Source organism: Numenius arquata, chromosome 2 (assembly GCF_964106895.1).
Source record: "Numenius arquata chromosome 2, bNumArq3.hap1.1, whole genome shotgun sequence".
In the NCBI taxonomy this organism is placed as follows: domain Eukaryota; kingdom Metazoa; phylum Chordata; class Aves; order Charadriiformes; family Scolopacidae; genus Numenius; species Numenius arquata.
Window position 1 is genome coordinate 95,818,787 of NC_133577.1, and position 12,900 is coordinate 95,831,686.

At 41.1% G+C, this 12,900-nt stretch overlaps 1 protein-coding gene across 2 annotated transcripts in view; it reads right to left on the reverse strand.

The window, feature by feature from the left end:
* Nucleotides 1-12,900, reverse strand: part of SRGAP1 (SLIT-ROBO Rho GTPase activating protein 1) — a 151,730-nt gene that overhangs the window by 65,770 nt on the left and 73,060 nt on the right. For both annotated transcript variants that reach the window (XM_074144412.1, XM_074144411.1), the window contains exons 2-3: nt 9,769-9,964; nt 6,783-6,945 (exon numbers count right to left, since the gene is read on the reverse strand). In XM_074144412.1, the coding sequence (XP_074000513.1) occupies nt 6,783-6,945; nt 9,769-9,964 (359 nt within the window). The remainder of the gene's footprint in view (nt 1-6,782; nt 6,946-9,768; nt 9,965-12,900) is intronic.

A 12,900-nucleotide genomic window follows, 5' to 3' on the forward strand; every position in this document is an offset into this window, starting at 1 on the left:
TGCAGAGTGCTTGTAAAGAATTGGAAAAGGACTGCAGATTTGCAAGCTGCTGTAGGGAAACACAGTAAAAGCTTTAGCAAAAATTCTGAATTGCTTTTCATTGCTTTACATTGGCAGCTTGCCTTTAAAAATCAGCGCAGCTCTGAGACAACTTACACATCTCAAAGCTCCAAGAAGCAGAGGCCACCTGTTTTGTCTTGGATAGCTGCTTCTACAGTGCTGAATATGAGCGGTCTGTTTTTTAAATTACTTCAGCAGAAAGAAGGACAAAACATACAAATAAGATGGCTGACATTAAGACTGGAGTATGAAAGCATAAATGTGTGGGAAAAAAGCTGTAGATGAACTCCAGCTTCAAGCAATTTATTCCTTTCAGCTGTTGGTCTCTACCATATCGAAGCTGATGACAACTCAAATGTCTATTTGCATTAAGGTGTAACTGAAGAGCAGAAAAGACACCAGATGAGTTGAGGATTCTGGGAATGATCGCTATTTACTAGGACCCATTTCTCCTCTTTGCTCCTGTAGAGCTTTGCCCAGCCCTCAGGTTTTACTCGCCACCATGCATACCTGATCTTTTCCAGGCAACACACTGATCAATGGTAAATTTGAAGGTGAATGAAAGAGATCACAATAAAAGGAAGAGGGAGATGTTTTTAGGGAAGGCCAATAGGCTTTAAAATGGGAAGCAAATAGAGAGGGAGGGAGGTGATCAGCAAAAAGAGTAAAAATTAGGAAGAGAGAACCCAGCAATGCCACATAATCACAGATGAGTCATTCTTCCACCAGTTCATCTGGGGACTCCAACCTGCAGAGGGTGCCTGTAGTGATGGATAACCTGTCAGTTGCCTCTTTCTGATGAAGGATTTTGTAGGAATTGTCCAATAAAAAATCAGGAAATTTGGTTAACCTTAGCAGTATAAAAGGGATTTATTTTCAAGAACCAACACGTTTTACATTAGCATTTAGGATCAAGAAATACTGACTTGAGTGGCAAGCGATATAGCTTTTAGCATGTAATATATAGGGCGTTGGAGCACCAGATAAGAAGTGCATTTATTTTCAGTGGTTAATGGCTCTCCTATTTCTCTTTTATGCTACCTATTCCCTGCAATAGTTCAGCATGTTTGAATGCTGTGCTCCTCTAGGAGCCTATCCTCAGGGTAGCCAAACCGCAGAATGTAAGATGCAGCACACATTTTCCTGGAGCCAAGTTGATAGCTCTAATGAGGCCATTAAAACCTGACAAACAATCACTGAGGTGCTTCTTTATTCACTATGTCCTGCAGAAAGGTATCAGCATCTATTAACCAAAAGAACAAAAAACATAATAAAAATGTTAGAGCACACATAAACTCCTGCTAAAAATATTATATATGTTACTAATCCAGTTCAAAGCATTAAGAGACAGTAGCATATTTTTTTCACCTCATAGTAGGATACACCATGCCCATGCAACAGACAAGTAAGTGTACCTAAACCAGCCTTTCAGTATGTGCTCAACCTTCAACACATCAGTGGTCCTACTGATGTTATCAAGACTCATATTTATGGATTAATGTCTGAGAAACTTAAAATTTTATTCCACATTAATACCCTTTCATTGACGTCTGTAAGAATTTTTCCATCCATTTCAGTTAGAGAATAACTGGGCACCCCAACTTTACTCTTTTGTTTGTTTTGTTTTGTTTTTTTTTTTTAACCTGAAATTTAATAGTTGGTTCAGTTCTTCCTGGAACTCTTTAGTGTCTGTATTTAGCATACACAATGCTACTCTCAGTTACATCATTTAGGAAAAATATTCTGTGACTATTGCTTTTGAATCTGCTGCTGGTCCCTGAGGGAAGTGATGTGCAAACCCTTCTTTTAATGAGCTTTCATGAGCTGCGGTGACACTGACATAACGAACTCATAGTAAAATTTTGTCCCAGATTTGCCACTCTATAGCAACAAATAGCTTTGCTATCGCTTTAAACCTTTAAATGTTTAAGAAAATCATGCAAAAGATCTCTATATGTGCTACAATCTTTATAACATCAAATAGATTTGGCAGGTAGTCATATTCCTTGTTAATAGCCAGATTATGGAACTAAAATATTTATTGTGCTTGGCTTCTCCAGCATCTTTTACTGTAAACACTGGAAGATATGTTCATCTTGGATCGTTATGGTTTCTGTCCAAAGAAAATACATGTTTATAAATTATAAATATACAAATCTGCTTAAGGATTTTGTGGGTATGTGTTTATGCAGTTGATTATTAATGCTGGGGTAACCAAAATCACTGCATGAAATGTTCTGCATAATACTTTTCCCTTCTGCTTGACATTTTTCCTTATTACTTTATTCTTTAATTGTCCCCATGAGGCCATCTACCCCATCTGCCTGAAGAAATACGTAAGTATGCAAGGTTTGAACTCTGCTACTTTATGTTTGTAATTTTATGTGCAGCATGAAGGCCAGGCATGAACAGCAATCTGTACTGCTTTTATATGCCAGCAACTAAAAAGAAGAAGAGCTTAAGTGCCTATCTGGAAGCACGAGGCCTGACATCATATCATCAGATAAATGCCACAAAATCTCTGAACTAGGTCCTATCTTTGTCCTGCATTTAGTACATTTAAACAGATGCTGGTTCCTGACCCCTGGAAAAGAGAATGACAAAGAGCTCCCGGGAGAACAAAAATAATGAATATCTACATGTTAAGTGGGTCAGCCTAGACAGGAAAGTCATGTACAGTCAGGTACCTGAATGCAATATATCCTGGCCCATCAGAATATGTAAGGTAGAACCAATAGGGATCATTTCACCAAAGCAATCCAGACCAAATGTTTAGGTGCACGCAAAAGGAAGAACCAGAATGAGGGAGAACAGAGTGAGACAAGGGCAAGGTACAAAGACCAAGGGGTACAGACACCCCTCATTACTATATTTCATATAGATCAACACTGGGTACTGCGTACACCTTTTACAGAAGGACTAGAGAAATGGGTTGCTACAGACTCATGACTTTGTGCTGTATCCCACACAGGAGACATCAGCAGGAGAGGGAACAAAACAATACTCTACTGGTAAGCACAGCCAGGAAATGAGGAAATCATTTGATCTTTTCATTACTACAATTCAAGCTGAAGCCAATCTTAGGATAGCACACAAACAGTATCGCTCTAGAAAATGCTGGGCTCACTTCGTGGAAAAGTTTCATTTGAGGACTGACGTGCCCAGCAGCGAGGTGGAAAAATCCAGTAAAGGCTACCACTGAGAAGCAGAATGGGCAGCTTCATCCTCTCGGGAGGAGAGAGCGGGAGAAAAAAGAGGGAGCAGAAAGAGCCAAGAAGCTCAAAGTGACTTTGCTGCTGTCTCACCGTATCTTGCTTGTGAGCAATGTGGCAATCCATTCTGAGACACTTTGCCTGTCTGCAACAGGCAGATTGCAGGTTCAGAGCAGAACGATGGAGATCTGCTCTGATCACAGACTTGGAAGTCTGATGTCCAGGCTTGGAAGCGGAGCTAAAGCACCTCCAAAGCTGCAGAAGCTGCTGCTGCAAGACCAAGGGAGAACTAAAGCGAGATGATAATAGTGATGCATAAGTCTACTAGGTGAATAAACTGGAAGATATATAATTAAATGATCTAATTATTGAATGTAGAGAAGCTTGATTTAGAAATTATTTAGAAATTACTTAGAAAGGCATAAAGTGCTCCTATGTGCAATGCTGTGAGAGCCAATGGAGTACAGATACGTTAGATGGGTGTATTTCCTGCTCTTGACCATGGACCACAGTAAAATATTAAGCATGCACTTGTTAGTCTTTATTTTTGAAATCTTCATATTACTACTGTTCATATTATTTACATTTATTACTTATAAGAGAGAGACTACATCTTTCACAGCACAGTATGATCAGACTCCAATGTAGAAATATCTGCAGGATATGGTTTGTCTCTATTTTAACCTGAAATCTGAACAGTGAACAGTGAACAAATCCCATATGCTTTCATAGGGATGACACCCATTGAGACTGATTAAACTTTTCTGCGACAGAATTTTATTCCAAATCCAGTCTTTTTCAAAAGTAACCTACAGAAAGTGACAGAAATTGGTAAATATACTAGTTCAAGTTTACAGATCTCCAACAAATTCTGCACCATTTTCTTTAGGGAGAATACAATTTTGATGGAGGAGAGTGTTGGATATCACCTTTCTCATTCTAAGTGCATCTTCTCTTTGCTCCTGTGACCTCTTTGCTGTAAGGGGGACTGTAGTACAGGACATGTGTGTTTTGCACCTAATCTCTTTCTGTTGCCTGGTGGATGTCCATTAAGCATTTCTGAGATGGTCTGTGACGTACCTTAAGTTAGACTGCTCATTCACATCCAACAGAAATTATCACAGAATCATAGAATCGTTTGGGTTGGAAGGGACCTTTAACGACCCTTATGGTTGAAGCTGGCCATTTGGACTAAATATAGATAGCTCATATTCTTCATCAATAAAGCAAGACAATTGGCTAACAGCTTCATCTCCTGCACAGGTCTTGTTTTTCTCTCTGTCCAATGTTGTTCACCTCATTTTATAACTCCCTTTCCTTTTCAGAGAAGAAAATCTGGAGCTTCATCATCATTCAAGTTATAATCAGTTCTGCAGCTGGAAACTAACAGCAAATGAATCACCAGTACTCTGCAGCAAGCACCACAGCAAGAACTGTGCACACTGGGACTCAGTGAAATACTAACCTTCTCCAACAAGTATTGATTCCTGATGACTATCCTAAATATGAGTGCTCAGAATTGATACTGGTGAACAACCACCACCACATTCAGGCCACGTGCCCATGAAGCTCACTTAGGCCATGCTGAGGTGCCACGTGCCTTCCCGCCACCTCTTCCCTCATGTTAGTGGGCCTGGCTCAGATCCCTTCATACAGCCTTTGGTGAGCTCATTCTCCATGTTCCACCTCAGCTAATGGCTGTGTGGTGTGACACTGTCACACTGAGTGTCAGCTGGCAAACCCTGCTGAAAGGTAGGACAGGGCTGCTCAGGATTTGGGCTCCACTAATGTGAGCTCCAGGTTATGAGCTCCAGATCCAGCAGGACTTCCTCAATTTCCTTTCTCTTCCTTCCCCTGCAGAGGATCCAAGTTAGGAATATAAAAGCAAAAGCCGCTGCTTGCTTTTCTTCAGGGAGCTATGCTAGAAAAAGGAAATTTGAAATGTTGCATGTTCCTTGGCACAATATGGAGAAAAGAGCTGAGTCTGTCAGGAAGGTGGGACAATATGCCTCCTGTTAATGCACTGAAAACATCCACACATTTTACTCCTTCTGACAGGTAAGCTGCAGCAATCTCCTTTAACAAGTTATGAGTGAATAAAGAAGGACAAAGACTTCTCCACGGACAACTTTATCTAGATATTTTTATACAGTCCATGTGGAAAAAAGGAAGGAAAAGCAAGATTTCCAGTGCTAAAGAACTGGACTACACTGAAAGCAAACAGGCTAGTCTAATAACGCACACCTAGTAAAGAAGAGTTTTCTGAGATATGACATAAATAACTTAAAAAGTATTCCAGATTCAATACCAAAAAATTTCTACTGGTCCAAGCAAGTCTGAGATATCTCCACATAGACAGTACTGCAGCATGTTCCAATTGCTTTTCTCATTATCTTTTCAACTTCTATAATAATCTTCCGTATTAGTAAGTTTAGTGGTTTGTGAACTACAGTTCTATGCATCAGACATATTACGTGAATGGATCATTACTGATTGAGGAACTATAAATTTCAACTCTATTACTGTTACAGGTTTTAACACACACCAATAAATTTGATTCATGTTTTCACTTTTTTTCCTCCAAGTACAACCTATGTGCTCCCTAAATAATTCTTCTCCCCACCCAATTGCTACCTGTCTAGGATTGTAGTCAAGTATATGTGAAATCAGTTCCCTATTTTGAAAACATTAGTCTGGTACCCTTGCCATCATTTAGTCACACACTTTACGTTCTTTAACTTCTATTTTTTTGGAACTCTTTTTTGTATGATGCTTGCCTACCAGCACCCCACTGTGACTGACGGATGTGCATTTATAATCTATTTTTACTTTGGAACATTATAACAACAATGATTGCAAACACATTACGCAGATCTCAAACCAAGGCTGCCTAGAGTGCTTGCTTAGCACAAGAGGGATTTACACGTTGTATGTGCTATGAAAACACGTAACGGGCACGTACAAGGACAAACACGTACAGAGACAATGCTTAAATGGTCTAATAGAAGTAGGTATGTTTTCAAAAGTGGGAAGGAAAGGGAACACTTTTAGGAGAATCGCAGCATATGCTACCACCTTTATGCCAAGGTACTACATGGCACACCCTTACTTTGGCTTGAATCCATTTCTCTCATGACAGAGTTTCAAGGAAATACTGTTTCTACAAATAATTCATTAGTACAGCATTACTATTTTGGGAGTCTTAAGTGAAGACTGTTTCCTTTCTGCATGGGTAGACGAGTGTGCTTTTGAGAGAACAGGCTTTTTTCCCCTGCCTTTTGGATATTTGTGACTCAGCTCTTAAGGTCACCAGCACATACAGCACGTTCCCAGGCATTTCAGCACTAAGGATTTGCTCTGCAAGAACAGTCATGAAGAATTTATATGTGTGCTAAAACAGATTTTATGCTACGTGTGCTGAATCTTCTCCTCAAATGCTACCTGTTAGGACACTTTTGCCTCCTTCATGCATCTTACAAGGCAGATGGAGGACTGCAGGAGAGGCATTACCTTCTTGAACATTCTGGTGGAGTCTTCGCTTATCTGCATGAACCGCATGATCACATTGTTCAGGTAGATATCGCTCAACGTTGCATGGTCTTTGCTTTCTCTTCTCACTTGGTTCAGGAGTAAGTACCAGCAATTCACTGGTGACAAGAGGTTCTGGTCTTTCCTATGGAGGAGATACATACATGTGTGATGTATAGAAATGAAAAAGTTACATTATTAACACAAACATCTCTCGGACATTCGCAGTCATAACTTTTTATGTAAAAACGGCTGCCTCTGAACAGTCTGTTAATCTGTTCTTGGAATAACTTGGGTTAGACAAGCTTCAGATCACTCTTTTAAGACACATTCTACAAATCCCATGAGGCATGGATACTAAAATATCAAAAAAGTGTAAGAATTCAGAACATTGCAAGCCACCTGAGAGTATAAAAAAAATCCTGCCACAAAGCTTACAGATGGAGCACATGCAAATGTTCAGAATCAACAAAGTTCACTGCTGAAAGAGTAACAGTAATGAATTTTTGACATTAGAAATAAGCAAGGCCTGCAAGAGGATCCCAAATCCTTCATGAGCAAAATTGCGGGTGTAGCTGCTTCACTGCAATGCATTTGTGTATTGCACTGCAATGCTGCTGTAAAAATAGAAGGAAATGTCACAAGTGTACATATTCTGTGATCAGCATTCATAAATTCACAGCACTCAAAAATACACTGCTACTGCCAGTCCCAGCTGGTTCAATTACAAGACAAGCAGCAGGACTGGGGCTTTTCTGCAGCGGTCCAGTTCTGAATTTCCTTGACAGACTTTTTGCATCGTAGGCCCGCTCCAAGCTTATAAGATTCCAAAAAGTGGAATCCCAGATGACTTCTTGTTTCTTTTACACAAAGCAAAATAAAAATACAGGTAGTTCAACAACTGTTTCACGAGCAACAAAAACCTATTCAAAAAATTTGCCTTATGATTTTGTTGATATTTTCATTTCAAGTTTGCCTTGCAACTAAGCGCTCTAGAAACTTGCTGCTCTTTTTTTTTCTCTTGCACAGGGATTCTCCTATAGTCAAAAGGATCAAGCACGTGAAGATAAAACAGCCAGAGGTGGTGACAAATTGAGGGAGAAACTCCTTGAACTCTTGGTAAATTGCTCTAATAATTAACTATTCTCACTGTTAGAAATACGTTCTTTGATTCCTCTTCTAATTATCTACCTTTAGCTTTCACTCCCAGAATCAAAGCAACAATGAATGATTAACAGACAAAAGCCTTTTCTTAATCATCAGTGCTTTGCTTTGCTATGAATCAGAAGTGAGTTGAGGAAACTTCCCCATTTTGTTTGAGATGGACATCTCAACAGTGTTACTCACAGCAAGGAGCTTCAGGGTTTTGTTAGCCAGGTCTGCCACAGCAAGCACCCATGAAGGGCCATGCTGATATTGGTCCTCACTTCTTCTGCATGTCCCAAAGCCAGTCCTATAGACCTTCCTGCCTGTTCTGGGGGAAACAGTGGGAACAGCATGGGGGACCACCAGTTAAAGAGACTTTTGCTGCAACCTCTTCTCAAAGCACTCAGAGAATTGCAGAACGAAGCTGAAGGCAGGACTCCAGTCATGACCCACGTGCACATCTGCCAGTCTGGATTTAACACATGTTTAAGAATAAGGAAAGATGTTTGCATGCACAGGGCAAAAAGATTTTGCCACAAGCTGAACAGAAGGCAGGGTTCTCTCTGAAGTGGTGACATACGCACACGCTGGTTATTTCAGGGAATCATTGAGTCACTTAACTGAATTTTAAGAAATATATATTATTGCTCTTTGAACTGTGCAAGCTGTATTTGGATTAACCTTTCCTTTGCCAGATGTGTTTAGAAAAGACTTTTCTCTTGAAACAAAAGCTTTGTCTGTGTATCTATAGCACAGCACTGACTGGACAGCGGAAAAAGGTACTTATTTTTCAGTTTTACAAACACAAATCACAGAATCATAGAAACATTTCGGTTGGAAAGAACCTTTAAGATCATCGAGCCTAACTGTTAACCTAGCACTGCCAAGTCCACCACTAAACCATGTCCCTCAGCACCTCATCTACATATCTTTTAAATATCTCATGGGATAGTGATGCAACCATTTCCCTGGGCAGCCTGTTCCAATGCTTGACAACCCTTTCTGTGAAGAATTTTTTCCTAATATCCAATCTAAACCTCCCCTGGTGCAACTTCAGCCTGTCTCCTCTTGTTTCCTCTGTTACTTGGGAGACTGACGCCCACCTTCCTACAACCTCCTTTCAGGGAGTTGTAGAGAGTGATAAGGTCTCCCCTCAACCTCCTTTTCTCCAGGCTGAACAATTCCAGCTCCCTCAGCCGCTCCTCATAAGACTTGTGCTCTAGACCCTTCACCAGCTTTGTTGCCCTTCTCTGGACACACTCCAGCACCTCGACGTCTTTCCTGTAGTGAGGGGCCCAAAACTGGACACAGTATTAGAGGTGGGGCCTCACCAGTGCCAAGTACAGGGGGACGATCACTTCCCTAGTCCTGCTGGCCACACTACTCCTGATACAGGCCAGGATGCTATTGGCCTTCTTGGCCACCTGGGCACACTGCCGGCTCATATACAGATGGCTGTCAACCACCACCCCCAGGTCCTTTCCCCAGGACAGCTTTCCAGCCACTCTTCCCCAAGCCTGTGGTGTTGTGCGGGGGTTGTTGTGACTCAAGTGCAGGACCCAGCACAAAATACTTATACCCCTAAGCATAACAGGGGCAGGCAAATGCATTCATTAATCAGCTTAAATCGGGAAAATAACCATGAGACTATGCCAACAAGTAATGCATTTGAAAAACTTTAGAAAATATGCTGTGCACACGTTTTGCCAGATGCTACCTGACCACTTCTGTTTGGCACACAAATTACTACGCCATGAAAGGGATACGTTAATGTAGTAGCAATGGTTAACATGTGGGTGAGGGGGAAGGAAATCTCTCTTACTTGTACTGCTGATGGTCCTTTGTACTTCTTGTTTTTGCCATGAACCTCTCTGCCAATTTTTCCAAGTTTCTGGAATACTCCATCTCTATTTCTGACTTCTTGCGGAAGAAATCCTGCAGATCCTGAAGAAGCTGCACTCTCATTTCAGTCTGCTGCTCCAGGCATTTCTGCTGCTCGATGAGTTGAGCTCGGATCTCTAATGAAAGAAGCACATATCCACTCAGATCAGTGAAAGCAAATGAGAATTGAGTGTTACCAACCAAAATTACAAACACTCCAGGGTACTTCAGCCTCTGCAGCTACACCAGCTGCATCTGGATTTCAGGTCCTGCGGTGGGATGCAGCAGTGGCAGCTCTCACTTCTACCACCACACATCCCAGGTCACAGCACCATCCTGCCCACTGTCTGTCTCACAAACTGCTATGGCAATGGTTTAGGACTCTGCTGGGCTCACACGAGCAGAAGATCTGCCTCCCCCTTCCTCTCCCATCCTCTTCCTGGCATTAGCACAACATCTGGCTCGGAGTGATCTCCTTGCAGGAGGTAGCGTGCAACCATCTGGGCAGCAGCTCCTTCTGTTGCCCTGAAAAACGGCAGGCTGAACAAGCACCCTTTGGGCCAGGATCAGCTACTGACTGCCAGGTGGACCGTGATGGTTAGTATCATCACGTTCACCGCGGGAAGAACCTTGTGATAAACTCTGGAGGTGTTATCCACCATAAAACTGTGCACAGATGAGCTTCTGTGTCTGCCCCATCGCTGCCACGGAGGGAAATGGTTTAGTATACAAGCATTCACCAATATTTTATAGCAAATATAGAGGAAAAAGTGTACCTATTTTTAGTGATAGCTCTTTGAAAAATTGCACAATGTTCCAGAGACTAAGGTCTACTTATAAACACCAAAAAAAAAATAAAAATCAGTCAACTTAGAAGAGAATATATGCTAACAGTGATTGCGTAGAGGAACAGGCAAAAGCCTCCAGTTTTCTTACCACTGGATCGCATGCTGTTTGCCATATGCACAATTGCTATGTGGTCAGGTTTTTCTTTTAGGTTTTTGTTTTTGGTACTTTCGTTTCTTGAGTGCTAAGCAGTTAATCACATTCTGGGAACATTTAGTCTAAAAACATCCCTCCGGTTCTTTTGAGAGATTGGTTCATTAGAGTTTTGTCAGCTGCCCAGGCACATTGTAATCCAGCATTGTGGAGTAAACACAGGAATAAACATTTTGTGATCATAATATATGTATATATATTTAAAACAGTTTAATGCTATAACAAGGACTTATCGATAGCAAAATTATATGCCAGAAGTGATGTCCATGTAAATGCAATAATGATGGAACCATGCTGTGGGTAAGAAGATGCTGGAAATCTTAGATGCCCCACTGGTTCGAAACAGAAAGGCATTCTAAAACCCAGTGCTAACATCACAGGGAACTGCAAACCAGTAAGTAGTAATAACATTGCAATAAAGTATCTGATGCAGCTAGGGACTAATGCATCCTTACTGATCTTAAACCTGGTACAAAGGCAGAGATCCACTCTGCTGGGATTCAAGTAATGTGCACACTGAAATAAGGTAGGATGAGCACAGAAAACTGCTAAACCAATATATTTACTGGAGGAGGGAGACGTTGCAGTGTTTTCTTCCAGATTTCCTTTAAGCAACCAGCTGCTGGGTTAATCATTAATGAGACCATCCATTTTTATAGTCTGGGAGGTGAACCAAAAAATTCATGGTCTGGTTTTCATTTCATTTCAAATCAGTTCGTTGGAAAAGGACCATGCCTCCAGCAAGGATGAGCCAGTGTAATACAACACTGTATCAATGACATTCATGTACATAGAGAAGAAAATCACAGTGAAGCTGGAAGGTTATTCACAGAAACAAAACCCCAAAACTGCTTTTTTGGATGTCCACTGCTTTTACTATTGCAATCATGAAAAATTCCTGCATATAGGAAACCAGTTTTACAGATTCACTGATTGGAAACAGCATTTGTGCCCATAAACTGGAGTTTTGACTAAATCCAAATCCATGTACATTGTTCCTGTACTTTGGCCATCTCCCTTCCCCACTATAGATTTTCTACCAGTTACAACTTTAAAAGCAGAGCTCCGTATAGGGCAACTATGTTCTGACTATTTTGTAGGTCAGTGGATCTTGCTGCTATAATTCTTCCTTTTTAGGCCAGCTTTTACCATAGCAACAGGAAAGAGAGATTTTAGAAACCGGAATATATGAATAGAGATACGGGAAACAATGAACAAGGGACGATGGATACAATATGAGAAATTGCATTAGCTTTCTGATGCTGTCTGGATTTCCAGTGGACAGTAGTGGCTTCCTTCAAACTTGTATATTAGAAAACAAAATTGGAGCATGATCTCTGAAAGCTGATGGTGGCTGGAGGTGTCCAAACTCTGAGTAAGGTGGTAAGTTAGGGGTACAGGGGGACTACAGCCTTATGAAGGAAGTTCCACAACTTCTGGCTATTTGAATCTCGGCAAGGAGAAAGAATGTGCTGGTTCCAAAAGGCTGAGCCTCTGGCCTCCCACTGGAAGAGAAAGAGGGGAGATGCACACCCCACTCATGCCAGCTGTCCAGAGTCTGTCCAGAAGAGATTTCAGCATAGCAGTTCTCCTTCCAGTCTTTCATGTCCTTCTGCTCCTGCACTTTTAAATTCTTCTTTTACTAATAATTTGTGTAATGCCATACTGGCAGACTGAAGAGATAGCAATGAATAAGAAATCAGATCAGCAAATGTTGTGTTTTTCACCTTCTGATAAGAGAAAGCTGTGGATTTGTAAAAAAAAAAAAAAAAGAACCAAACCCCCAAAAAAACCCCAACAAACATTGATGTAACAGCCAGCCAGTCTGAGTAGCTGTGCATTACAAGACCACAATAATCCAAGTACTATTAACTAGCATAGACTACCCTTTACCTACTGCTATGGAAAAATGCACCAAGGCAGCACTATCTTCTTTAACCAATCCACATGTGTGATTTCCCTGGGGCTATAAAGATCAGCACGGAAAATTGTTGCACTATATTCAAGGAAATAAATACTCAATACACCGAGAAGGTGCCAAGTTAAAAACTAGTAAAGCCCAAACACCACAGAC